The following is a 14,379-nucleotide window of genomic DNA, read 5'->3' on the forward strand; positions in this document are numbered from 1 at the left end:
GAACAATGCAAAGAAATCGAGGAAAACAATAGAATGGGAAAGACTAGAAATCTTTTCAAGAAAATCAGAGCTATCAAGGGAATGTTTTGTGCAAAGACGGGCATGATAAAGGACAAAGGAGGCAGGGACCTAACAGAAGCAGATGAGATTAAGAAGAGGTGGCAAGAATACACAGAAGAACTATACAAGAAAGATCTTAATGTCCCTGATAGCCATGATAGTGCGGTCACTGAACTTGAGCCGAACATCCTAGAGAGTGAAGTCAAGTGGGCCTTAGGAAGCATTACTAACAACAAAGCTAGCGGAGATGACAGTATTCCCACTGAGCTATTTAAAATCCTAAAAGACGATGCTGTTGAAGTGCTGCACTCAATATGCCAACAAATTTGGAATGCTCAACTGTGGCCACAAGACTGGAAAAGGTCAGTTTACATTCCAATTCCAAAGAAGGGCAATGCCAAAAAGTGTTCAAACTACCGTACAATTGCACTCATTTCACATGCCAGCAAGGTTATGCTCAAAATCCTACAAGCTAGGCTTCAGCAGCATGTGAACTGAGAACTATCGGAAGTACAAGCAGGGTTTCGAAGAGGCAGAGGAACTAGAGAGCAAATCGCCAATGTTCGCTGGATCATGGAGAAAGCAAGAGAATTCCAGAAAAACGTCTATTTCTGCTTCATTGACTACGCTAAAGCCTTTGATTGTGTGGATCACAACAAACTGTGGCAAATTCTTAAAGAGATGGGAGTACCAGACCACCTTACCTGTCTCCTGAGAAACCTGTACGAGGGTCAAGAAGCAACAGTAAGAACCAGACATGGAACAACCGATTGGTTCAAAATTGGGAAAGGAGTAAGACAAGGCTGCATATTGTCGCCCTGCTTATTTAACTTATATGCAGAGTACATCATGAGAAACACCGGGCTGGATGAATCACAGGTCAGAATTAAGATTGCTGGGAGAATTATCAACAACCTCAGATACGCAGACAATACCACCCTAATAGCACAAAGCGAAGAGGATCTAAAGAGCCTCTTGTTGAGGGTGAAAGAGGAGAGTGCAAAAGCTGGTTTGAAACTCAACATTCAAAAAACTAAAATCATGGCATCTGGCCCTATCACTTCCTGGCATATAGAAGGGGAAGAAATGGCAGCAGTGACAGATTTTATTTTCTTGGGCTCCAAGATCACCACGGATGGTGACTGTAGCCATGAAATTAAAAGATGCTTGCTCCTTGGGAGGAAAGCTATGGCAAACCTAGACAGCATAGTAAGAAGCAGAGACATCACCTTGCCGACAAAGGTCTGTCTAATCAAAGCTATGGTTTTCCAAGTAGTAATGTATGGCTGTGAGAGCTGGACTATAAGGAAGGCTGAGCGCCGAAGAATCGATGCTTTCGAACTGTGGTGCTGGAGAAGACTCTTACAAGTCCCCTGGACTGCAAGGAGGTCAAATCAATCAGTCCTAAAGGAAATCAACCCTGAGTGCTCATTGGAAGGACAGATACTGAAGCTGAAGCTCAAATATTTTGGCCACCTAATGCAAAGAGAAAACTCACTGGAAAAGACCCTGATGCTGGGAAAGATTGAAGGCAAAAGGAGAAGGGGATGGCAGAGGATGAGATGGCTAGATAGCATCACCAATGCAATGAATATGAACTTGAGCACGCTTCGGGAGAAAGCGGAGGACAGGAAGGCCTGGCGTGCTATGGTCCATGGGGTCACGAAGAGTCGGACACGACTTAACGACTTAATGACTGAACAACAACAACAATAGGCAGGAGGATGCTGTTACACTCATGTCCTGCTTGTGGGTTTCCTGTGGGCAGCTGCTTGGCTTCTGTGTGAACATAATGTTGGACTAGATGGACCCTTGATCTGATCCAGCATGGCTCTTCTAAGGCTCTTATGATCAGCCATAGACCCCCTGATCTCTGCGGGGCTAGAGGAGTAATTGGCAAAACTCACCTCCTCTGTCTTTCGCCAATGGGAGTCTCTGCTGGATCAAAGGAAGTAGGCCTCTAGGATCTATCAAGGTATCTTGAAGTTGTATTTTGATGCTAGAGCATGGGAGAGCAAGAAAAGGTTGAGTCTCAAGAGGTGCTGCTTCTAGAACAGGCATTGATATTGATGCTTATTTTAACCAAAACCAGATATAATACTTATCCTGAAAAACCCATGATCAAAGTCAGTAAATTTATGTATCTTCATTGTACCAAAATAAATTAGTGAAATACTTCCTTTAAGTATAGGTTTCTACATAGTAGATAACTTAATAATTTCCAGCCTATATGAATTTATTCAGCATTTTCTCTCAACCTTTAATTTTCATGGTTATCAACCAACAGTGAGAGAGTCATAAACAACAGCTTTGATCAACTACTACCTTTTGAGAAGCAATCCTAGCAAATAGGAAAGTTTTAGACAACCTTTTAGAGCCTTCTTTATTTTCTTTATTTATTTTTAGTAGCAGTTCCATGATTCAATTTAGCCTATTTGAAAGATCACACTACCGTTTATTTAATCCCAGGTACATAACCACCAGCGCTGACAAGGCCAAATCTCCCACAATTCCAAGTCTGAACTTCAGCTGATAAATGTATATCAGCTAATAATTCTGACATCCTTGTTTTATTTTGTAAACAGAAATTGGAAAGTATACACCAGTTGAATTCCATAGATGTATTACTATATTGACTACATATTATCATTTGCACATAGAGATTTTAACTTTTCCTATCGGGATCCCTTTAATATACTAACAGCAATAGCTAATTGTTCTAAAGCCAAAGCAAAGAGCAAAGTGATGGGGACAGATCTACCTCATCCCACAAAACAATAAAATAGGGTGAGCCACCTCTGCATTAACAAGCGCTTATTATGCTATCAGACCAGATGTTTTGTTTGTTGAAATAGCAGTTAATATTTTTGTATCATTAGGTGCTTCAGTGAAGGGTGAGTCATCTGAAGTGAATTGCTCAGAATATGCTTCCCTTCCCTTCTGACTTTGTCTGGGGTGTTGGTCTGGGTACAGCATATATGGGAGGCACTGTGATTAATACACCCTTCTAGTAGGCACAGCAAGGTTTTACTGCACACTTTCTGCATTGGACACCTTAATAAATGAAGGGTTCTGGGTCTGGTTGCAGGTGGCAAACCTAGCCATGTTTTTTAGGCCTAAAATGCATGTCTTGAGAATCATAACCTCTGGTACAGATACTGATTTATTTATTTTTTAAGATAATAAAAAATATTATCATGATTCAGCTCTTACTTTGGATTTGATTTTTCAATTTTGTCAATACACTCTGAATACTCTGCCATTGAACTAGCAAATACCCAACTGAAAATAGTACTGTATTTTTCTGTAATAATTAGATGAAGCACCAAATTATTACACTTTTCTATTCTTGTTTGAATGCTGTCAGGTTCTCATCTAATGTCAGGATATCTTCTGCTTCACCGTGTCTGGGTTTTTTTGTTAAGTTTGAATATGCTTTCTTTTCCTTGGCCAAATAAAGGAATTATTTACTTGGAGAGTCAAGCAGAGATTGACTCTTTACTATTTGCTAAACACATACATGTAAGATTCTTGCCTTAAAAAAACACCCCCCCCCAATATCCCTTTTCTTAGGTTTGCTAGCCCCTTTCAGTTCAGTTTGTTTACCATCCTTTCCAGTTTTATACAAGAACACAAGCCAATTGGGTTATTGCTTGTGAGATGAAAACGCAAAATATACCTGCTTTGTGCCTGAATACTTTGGCAGTGAGAAATGCATGTAATAGTTTTATGGAACTTTTACACAGTATGAAAGGACCAGGTTTTAGAGAGTTAAATTGCAATTTTTATGTTAGTATTGCAACACGCATATCCTGTTTTTAGATAGATTGTTTTTAAAGTCAGGCTAGATCAAGCAGTGCCAAATATGGTAATAGTATTAAGCTGCAGAATTCCTTACAATTGTGTCATTATGCCTTGAAAGAATCTCTTTTATACTGCAGCCAGTGGAATGTTACGTCCATGAAGCAAGCTTATTGTGCCAGGTTAGGTATTGTCCTTAGCTTTCTTTCATTATAAAACAGATTTTCTGTATAACACCTGCAGAAATGGTTTCAGCTGAAAATCTAACAAGTCCCCCTTCCCATGACATTCTGTGGCAGGACCCATAACCCACCCACCCAAACGTATGGTATGTGTTAAATTAGATCTGCACTGTGCAGTCTACATGATCTTGTTGCAACTCCTGATCATTCATTTTTTTCACTGGACATGCTACTCGATGGAGTATCACCCACTTGATGGTCTACTTTGAAAATGCAAGGCTGATGGACAGAGTGGGAAGGGCTGGAATTGCCAGCCTTAGCTTAGCAGACATTGGCCCTGAAAGTGGATGGCAAGAACATGCTTTCTGAAGCCACAGATTGGATTGCGATAACCTGAAGGAGCCTGACATGCACAAGCTTCAATGAAATGTGTTTCACACATCACATCTGAAGAACTCTTTGTATTCTTGATACTTCCATTTTGCAACACATGCTTTTGTTATTTCAGTAACGGGTCTGGATATTCTAGCTGCTGTTGGGAGTAGGAGGAAGAAAATGTTTGTTGTTTGATGTGTTTGTTTTTAGGGCTTCTACCCTGAAAAGCAGGCTATAAATCTGTTAAAGAATACTAATATTAAATCATAGTTGATACTGGCTATAGTTTGGAAATGGGGTGTACACTAAAGCTTATCCCTTTCCCTGCTGAGTCTCAAGAATGCAGGCATTTGCTGGTACAGGACAGGCCCAGAAGAGAAAATGACAGGACAGGACACCACTTTTTAGCTGCATCTCCCAGCTAAACCATTCCAACATGTCAATAATCTGCTGCCCGTCCTTGACAATGATACTTCATTCTCACAGACTTTGGGTGGTGGGCCTTACTTCATTTATAGATAACCCCCCTAATCAACTACTGAGCAAAAATAACAGACCATTTAATAGAGGCATGAATCCAGAGGCTGGGCCCTAAAACAAACTCAGATACCAACAATGTCCCCATATTTACTCAGATAGCACTATTATGAGACCCAAGAATATGAGTCATACGCTCAGGGGTCTTCTTAACCTGTGGGAGGCCATGTCAGTCTCCTAAGACAATCTGCTGCTGACCTCAAAGTCAACAAAAACAACAAAGTCTTGATGTTCATTTAAAAGCAACCACATACACACATCCTCAATTGGATCAGAGTGGCAGTGCTGGGGGAAAGGAAGGTGTTTACCTCTCTGCTCATGATATTTTCCTGACCTAAATCTCCTTCCCCACTCACTGGCAGAAACAGGCATGTTTATAGATTGGTTTTAGTCTACAAAAGCCTATGCTTCAATAAATCTGCTGGCCTATAAGATGCCAAAAACCTTTTGCCGTTTTTAATAAATAAATAAATAAATCCAAACACGGTATCTATTTGGCATACTTCAGCAAAATGACCTCAGTGGGAGATTCCAGTGTGAAACTGCTAAACTACTATCTATCAGCAGATTCTAAATCTAGTCAACTCAGACCTAATTGGGACTTCCCACTGCAGGTGTTAAATTATTATAGCATGGCTAGAGAGATGGTATTTATCACCAGTGACTGCTGTTGAGAATGAGTCATGCTGTTCTTATCTTTGACCCTGCATTGAAATGTCACAGACCTACTGCCATCCCATGCATTGTGTGGCCTTTTGGCCCCACTGTTTACATTTCCCACCCCACACCCCCACCGATACCCATGTGCGTGTATGCCAACTGAGGTTAGCACTTCATGCTACTAACAAAGTAGGCTGTTGTGCATGAAAGCTCATTCTTAGTCTTCATGGTGCCACAGTCCTCTTTCCTTTTGCTGAAACAAAGTGCTGGAATTTAGAGCTCATTAATATATGCAGATTTACTTTTTGTAAAGTAAATTATCTATTTACTTTACAGAAGTGCTTCAGAGCCTGACAGTCATAACTCCTAAATTGTTTGTACTGATATGGCTGTAGTGGGCGATGGTAGCCAGATTTACCAAGTCACTATGGCCCTGAAAAATAGATGGGCAGTATCCTATTTTGCCTATGCACCATTGGGAGTAACTGCTTGCCTCATTGAATATAATGGGACTTACTGCTGAGTAAATACACATAAAACTACGCTGTAAGACAGCCTTTCCCAACCTAGTGCCCTCCAGTTCTTTTGGACTATAACTCCCATCACCCTGAGCCAGCATGGCCAATGGTTAGGGGTGCTGGAAATTGTAGTCCAGAACATATGGTGAGTACCAGGAAGGCTGCTTTAAGACATGGTTTCTAATATGTGTGCAGTTCATATGTGGACCACAAGACAATATGTACATAATTAATCAAATTATTGATTAAAAGTCAGTGTTTTAATCAATACTTCACTGTAAATACTGCACACTATTGAAAAAATTATGAGGGATGTGGAAAATGCTTTTGATTTTTTGCTGTCATATGTCAAGTATGTTAAATTCTAAGTTGTATTTTTACACAGCACAACAAACACACCAGACGATGATGTTTCTGGTAGATATTCACGAGCAGCAGACAGGACAGGATATAATAGATACAGCAGGGATGCAAATTCTTCTGGGAACATCGTACCAAGTAATTCTTTGGAAAAGAAAATTGAAGATCTTGAAAAGGTAAAAATCACTATATAATAATGGGCCAATGGTTAGGGATTATGGAGAGTTGTAGTACAAAATTTCTGGAGAACACCAGGTTGCCTACCCTTAATCAGTCAACTGGAGAACACCAGGTTGCCTACCCTTAATCAGTCAATACTAAATATATAAAATAGTATGCAAAACTAGTAAAAACAATAAAAAAAATTTGAATAGTAGCAAATCCTGTCAATCGATCAGTTTACAGTGAACTCCAGTATTTTTATTTGGCACCTAAAACTCATCAGAATGAATGTACGTGGACAGGGAATTTCATAAACAAGGCACCACCACTGAGAAGGCCGCTAGCTGTCTGACAAGAGAGGAAGTGGAGTCAGCCATAGCTGGGCCTCCAACAAAGATCTTAACAATTGGGCAGGTTCATATAGAAGCAGGTAGTCCTTGAGGAACCCCAGTTCCAGACTGTTTAGAGTTTTATAGAGCTAAATCAGCTGAAGTTTCTAAACAGTCTTCCTAGGCAGCGCCAGATATTATGCACTGCAGTAATCTAACCTGGGTGTTTTCAGAAGGGATATCAGAGAAATCTGCAACAGAATCAAATGAGTTCGGATTTCTGTGAATCTGACCTGTGGATTCTGCAGCAGACTGTTTTTTCCTGAGTCATGTGGATTCCACAGACTTGCAGACCAGTTTTTTTACTTTCCAAAATTTTATGCAAATTTAGTTGTAGAAGAATAAGTAAAATAAAAAAACAGCTGAAAATGCATATTTTCCCCATAGGCTAAAGCATGACAATTCCCATTTGGGGACGGGGGAATTTGTCCGGGGGGGGGGGGGCGTGTGCATTTCATCAAGTGAGAATTTATACAAATTTGGGAAATTGGAAATTCTGGCAATGAGCAGACGATGGAACAAAAGGCACCCGATAATCCACAAAACGCAGCCAGAACAGAGTCTACAAAAGCCATACATCCCTAGTTATTGGGGCATACGTATCCGGGAGAAAGTCCCATTGAATGTACTACTGTGTAAATATGATTAAGATTGCATTGTAGGCCTACTGTTTTAATTGTTTTTAAATGACATATCATAAATTGTGTGCTTTGAAGGAGCTAGCAAAGGAGAGACAAGAAAACCTAAGGCTTGTGAGGATAGCGCAAGACAAAGAGGAGTTGATTGGGAAACTGAAGGAGGAAATTGATTTATTAAACAGGGTAAGTACTTGTTTATTGTCATGACATGAAATGTGAACTTATTCCATAGGATATATTCCATAGGATTGGAAGATGCTTGAAATTTGACATAAGTTTTTAGTTGAAAGTCGAGTCCTAAGTGAAATATAATGTGCTTCTGTCTAAGAACAAGAAAAGATGTTAGGTGAATTGATTCCAACTCTTCCAAAATTTCTAGAAAAGGAAATACATTAAAAAGGATTGTCAGCAGTCTCCATAGTAGTTAAATGCACATTTTGAAAATAATTAGGGAGCAATCATATGGCCGCAAGACACTGTCTAGAGGGCCATAGGATTTTTCAGTTTCTGGGAACCCAGAAACCGTGCTCCCACCCCATCGTAGCTGGCACAGTTCTCTTTGCATGGGCTATGTCTCCATGCATGGAGACAGGGAAAAGGGGATGGTCCCAGGGGTGGGGAGGGGAGGAGACTGCAGAAGTCGCATTACGCAGCTTCCTATGTGCTGCGTGGCCACCCCACCCCACTCCAAAGCTCCCTGGCTAGACAGGCGAAATCGCCTGTCTAGCCAAAAATGCAGGGCAGCTGGAGCATAGAGGCAAGGATCACCTCCGTGCTCTGTCTGCCCTGCACTGGATAGTTTTCAGCCTCCGAGTTCAGAGGATTGCACCCTTAATATATTATTAACAAAAACAAGATGGCTTAACAACTGGGACCTGTTAATAGCTGTCTTAGGGCACAGTCCTATGCATGTTTAGACAGAAAAAAGTCCTACAGCTCCCAGCATTCCCCAGCCAGCATGGATGGCTGGGAAGTGCCGGGAGTTGTAGGACTTTTTTCTGTCTAAACATGCATAGGATTGTGCAGTTAGACTGTTCGACATTATACTGGAAATATTGTTCCAGAAGGTCCAGGCTGCAGTGGCGTTTTCAGGACTAATCTGAGAACTGCAACATTGGGTTCTCCTAATTAGTTGGGAACCATCGCACTAGGTGACTGACACTTGTTCATTTGAATGTGGAATGCATATTACACTGTTATTCCTTTGAAGAATCAACATTAATTCCTACATTAGGTATGCAGTTTTGAAAAGGAATCTTTGTTTAGTGGGAAACATATCCTATATATGACTGACTACTTTGCTTCCTTTTGATTTGTCTGAGTATTTAAATTCCAAGCTGTTGTTTTGGTTGGACCATGTCCAAGTAGCTCATACTTTTAGTCATTTTTGGAATGTTATTTCTGCTACATAAACATTCCACACAGTCTTTACATATAATTTTTGGAGAAAATCTCAAGAATTTCTGTCCATGTGCCTTAAAGTCACTGTTGAGAGCTTGTATCTGTGCCACCCATCCGGATATTGTATGTTTGGTACAAGTTTGCAAGACAAAAGCAAAATTAAATTTTGCTATAATGAAAAGTCCGTTGCTTTCCTTTTCGTTCCTAATGTAAAACTAAAAAGAAAAGGATTTCATGAGCGTGGTGCCTGCTTTAACCAAACATCAGATGAAGATAGTTGCTGACCTCAACGTTCCATCCTGGCAAAAGTGCTGTGTTTTTGAAATGCAAAACGTTCACATTGTTTAAATAATCAAACAATATTATGATAGCAAGTCCCATGTTGCTCAAGAGAAGGCAGTGCTGTTGAATGTGATTTCCTCAGATGAGAGTTACTTCACCCTGTTTTGATTAGGTTTTATTTGTGTAGTGCTTAAAACCCTACAAAGCTACCTACTCCAAAATGCAGGTAGCTGGGATAACAGTGCCCAAAGAAATGGATGGTGCTCCCTTTTGTTTTTCTTTGATTTTATGTCATTTGTGATCTTAAACTTTTCATTAGATTTTACTCGTTTTTGTTTTTATGGGGCAGTAACCTTTTTGAGTCAGACTTCCCTCCCCCCTTTCTCTTCTAACTTAATGGATATTATCCAGAAGCCATTGAATGGATGTAAGGGAGGAATGTGCACAGCTGGGTTTTTTTTGTTTTTATTTTTTAGCACAACCACTGCTACAGCTCCCACAGCTGATGAGACATGCAGTTTTTAAAGCTGAAAAAAGAGCCAGCCTCATCAGCTGTGGCAGACATAGTAGTGAAAACTTCTAAGAAATTTCCTGTTGCATGCACAGGGTTTCCGTTATTTCATAACTCTCCCGCCTTTTACAGATGAAAATAAAGACATGTCAATTCTAAGACCAACCCCAAACCACAACCCTGAATTACATATTGCTGAGGGCTCTATTCTGTCTGCTGTGTCCCCTTTCTCTGCAACAGCCCACCCTGCATTGTTTTGAAAAGCCAGAGGATGTTTGTTCTTTAAAGACATACTAAAAATAATGGAATTGTCCTACAATCTGTTATCAGCAATTCAAAACGAGCTTCACTAGCATGGGAAATGCAGGTTAATGTACTCCATGGCACTTTTGTGTCTAGCTGTGCTTGCATGGATGTTCGTCAGAGACAAGATGTAGCCACCTTCCCAATCCCATTCAGGGGGGCATTCTGAAAATACATACATAGCATGCAACTACATATCCAGTTTCACTTAAGTTAATTACAAGTGGCCAGGGGTGGGGTGGGGGCAATCCTTATTAGATGCGTAAGGCGAGGAGGTTTATGTCTTTATTCCTCAGTGCGAACAGGGTCTAAATACACATGCAGGGCTAAAACACAGACAGTGGGGAAATTCCATTAATGGCCATAGGAGTTTTTTCTAGCCACATATAGTGGGGCGAGGGGGACAGGCGATTTAGATTCTAATTGTGCTGGACAGTAAAGGCATAAACCTTCCTTCACACCCTGTTTCTGATAGGGATCACTTCCTCCCTCCAGCTCATGCCTGTAACTTTGGTTTGACCAAAGCAAAACCAGATACGTAACTATGTAGTTAGTAGTTAAGTAGCTAGATTTACAACTCTAGCAACTCTCATTAGCAGAGTTTGTAGCAAGGCATTCCCAAAAGGCAAAAAGACAGTGACTTTCAGAAATTAAGGTCCTGGGAAAGAGGGACGATTTGGAGCGTATGTTCTGTATGCATAACTGGCTCCTTTGCGTTGTAGCCAATGATTACAAGTTTTAACAGTCTTTTATTGAAAAAGCAGCCAAGGCAATGCCGGAAGGATTCCCCAACCTTCCTAACCTGACTTCCATAGAAATCCCCTCTTTTTCTCACTTTTTATCTTGCTTTTTCATCGTCTCTTCTGTGGCACTTGGCCTAAAATAAAATTTAGGTTGAAAAGCAGTTTGAGAAACTTTTTTTCTGTGCCATGCTCTGTCCCCAGCTACTAATTTGGAAAGAACTAGTGGTAACCATTTATTTAAAGTGTAGTTAAAAATACTGTTGCCAAGAGAAAAAAAGTCTCTATATTTAAAAGTACACATTCTACTGAGTGGGACTCTGGACTTCTCCCCCAAAGTCTTGCCCTGACAGCATCACTGCTGTAACTCTTTGTTACCTGTTGCAATCCCATACCAGATAGGTCCTTCTGTGGCTGCTACATGCATTGGGGGGAATACCAGCACCTTAAACCTAGCTCAGTAGCAGACTGGCAGGGTACTGTTCTTGCTGTCCATTGCAGTTTTTTCTCTGTTCTTGAACTGACACTGCATCAAAGCAGGTGAATTCATCTCTAAATGCCAATGAAGACTTCATTTAATTTTTGTGAACTGCCCAGAGAGCTTCAGCTATGGGGAGGTATTGAAATGAAAGCTTCCATTGGCACTAATATGAGCATTTCTCCTGATGGCAAGTAGCAGCTGTGGAGGCCCCAATGAGAATTTTAGTGGGGGCAAAGGGTTTGTTTGTTTGTTTATTTAAAACATTTCCTGGCCGCCTTTCAGGGCAGAAGCCCTCCCAAGGCGGCTTACAGCAATAAAATACAGAAAAACAGTCAAAATATTAAAATCGATGAAAGATACAAACAATAAAACCAGCTGCAGCAACAATGGCAGTAACAGCAACAACAGCAGTCATATCAAGAGAAGGCCATGGTAAAGTAATATGTTTTCAAAGCCTTCTTAAAAGCCTGCAGTGATGGAGCATGGCGGACTTCAGATGACAACTTGTTCCAAAGGTGTGGGGCCACTGCATAGAAGGCCCTCAGAGTCCTAGTTCAGATCAGACTTCTGTGTGCCTGTTTACTTTTTAAACAAACACACACACACACAATTGTGAAGTGTGTGACTGGTGTCATCTTTAGTTCAGTGCTGAACTCTGCAGTGGTTACAGGCACAAAAGTGACACAAGCAACATCATTTAATACCAAACGTTTTAACAAAAAAAACCAAAACCCTTTACTTAAAGGTTTGTTCAGTTACAAAACAGCAATATAGTCACCAGCATTGTTCACAGTCTCATTTCAGGCAAAACCACAAAAGTTTTATTTACAAAAACTCATTATTAGAGAACAAATTCATCCAAAGTACAGAGCAGAACATCTTACAAATTTAGCACATCTTACAAATTTACTTTCACAATTTGGATTACACTGTATATGTCTGAAAGTAAAAAGGAATTCACATGGTAACTATAAATAGGTAATAATTTTATGGAATGTAAATTGAAGATCTGCCTCAACCCTGTTTTTCAGCCTTCTGATTCTGCTGTCTACCATTTTTGGCTTGTATACATTAATGTGCTATAATCCAACTCTTTAAGAAAAGAATTGTATTAATAACTGTACCCCTTGCTGTGTTTTCTCTCAAAGGACCTAGATGATATAGAAGATGAAAATGAGCAATTAAAGCAGGAAAATAAGACACTCTTAAAAGTTGTTGGACAGCTGACAAGGTAGAAGATGGAAACCTCAATGAGGAATGAAATATGAAAACTACTGATTGAATGTTTAAAGATCAAGGCTAGAATATTTCCTTTGTTGCAATATGTCAAAACAACTGTCTTTATATTTATTGTAAAGGAGGGGGGAAGAATGAATGTTTTACCTAATGCTGTTTCTTCCTTCAATTAAATAGAAGCAAGTTCTGTGAGTAGTTTTAAACTCATTCTCTTGTATTTCCCAAGATAATACATTCAGATATTGGCATCCTTCAAAAATCATGTTCTTGAATGTTTTTTTGGTCTTTAGATTATATATGTATGTCCCAGTAACAGTTTTTAAAACATATCTGATAATCAAGTTAACATTTTAGTCTATATTGACATTACTTCTTTTGGCTCTTCCCCCCCACCCCCCTGGCAATAAATGAAAGGAAGTAATAGGAGTAAACTTCGTTTACACAGATTTAAAATATATATTTTGGGAGATAATTGCTATTTGTTCAAACATTTGTAAATTGCAGATGCCTTACTACAGTACTGATGTGAAACATTTTACAGATGGGTTACTTATTTGACAAAGAATCTTGTATTTTGTGATTTTGTTTTATACTGTATCTGAAATACTGACCGTGGTAGATAGTATTTTTCCTGTGTAGCTGCTCTATGACAGAAAACTGTTTTATAACACATCAATAAATCACCAATCATTATCAACATTAGCAAAGTAGTTTTTAGGAATATTCCTATTTTGTTTGCTATAGGTTAATCACAATGCTTGTGTGTCCACCAGAAAACTGGGTCCTTTTGTACCAGGGGAAATCCAGAGAGTGCCACTCTCTTCGTATGGCCTTGTTAGATGTAATGACCATAATTTGTTGGCCTGAGAACGAATGGTCTTCCTGGTTTTGTAGCCAAAACTTAAGCTACAGTTTCCTGATGCAGGAGCAGTGGAAACTATGGCTTAAACCCCGGAAGCTTTGCATCACAGTGCAACGAAGAAGCGGAAGAGCAAGAGTGTAGGCACAATGCTTGTCCTTGGTCCAATAAATCATGGTTTATTGGACCAAGGTTGTTTCGTCTGAACAGAGCCTATGAGAGTGCCATGTCATGATTTTCACCCAAGATTTTTTATCATGCTAGCATTAAAATATAGTAAATCAAGGATGGCGCATTCATTTTGCAACAATATGAGCATTTGTATAAAGTGGACATATCAGGATTTTGCATTTCATAAAGGTTTTTGAAGCTGTGATATAAAATGCGTTAATGAATATAGTTTACAAAAAGGGAAGGTCATGATTTTGGGACCCTCTAAAAGTTTTATAGAGAACCATCTATTCTAGAACAACACTAATTTTTGTTAAAATAAAGTTATGCTGCATGTTCTGTTACACACAAATGTCAGTTGTCTGTGTCACTATTTTGTGTTATGACCAGTGAAATCTTCTTTATAAACTACCAAAAGAAGTAAAGTTTTTCCAAAACCCCAAGCCTTTTCTGATCTGAAGTGAGCTCTGTGATCTTTAAGAATATAACATATAAAGAAGCGTACTGATGGAACTGCTTAGCATTGTATATTGCCAGAGCTAGTGTTCCTCTTGTGCTATGGCACTTATAAATGTAAGTAGATCCCATTTTAGTGGCACATTAGTGCAGGGATGTCTGCCATGAGAATGCCTTGAAAAATTAAGTTACTGTGCTGGTTGCATCCACTACTTTATGTCCTTCGCAGCAGGAAAGGCCTGTGAAAGATTAATCAT

The 14,379-nt window shown here is 39.6% G+C and overlaps 1 protein-coding gene across 2 annotated transcripts in view; it reads left to right on the forward strand.

Annotated features, from left to right (window-relative positions):
• PAWR (pro-apoptotic WT1 regulator) overlaps positions 1 to 14,108 on the forward strand; it is an 84,269-nt gene extending 70,161 nt beyond the window's left edge. For both annotated transcript variants that reach the window (XM_084810410.1, XM_084810409.1), the window contains exons 5-7: positions 6,519 to 6,669; positions 7,761 to 7,865; positions 12,549 to 14,108. In XM_084810410.1, the coding sequence (XP_084666536.1) occupies positions 6,519 to 6,669; positions 7,761 to 7,865; positions 12,549 to 12,635 (343 nt within the window). In that variant the 3' untranslated portion in view covers positions 12,636 to 14,108. The remainder of the gene's footprint in view (positions 1 to 6,518; positions 6,670 to 7,760; positions 7,866 to 12,548) is intronic.
• Positions 14,109 to 14,379: the final 271 nt, after the last annotated feature.

Source organism: Heloderma suspectum, chromosome 7 (genome assembly GCF_057233095.1).
Source record: "Heloderma suspectum isolate Gila_16-S chromosome 7, 16-S_ref, whole genome shotgun sequence".
Classification (NCBI taxonomy): domain Eukaryota; kingdom Metazoa; phylum Chordata; class Lepidosauria; order Squamata; family Helodermatidae; genus Heloderma; species Heloderma suspectum.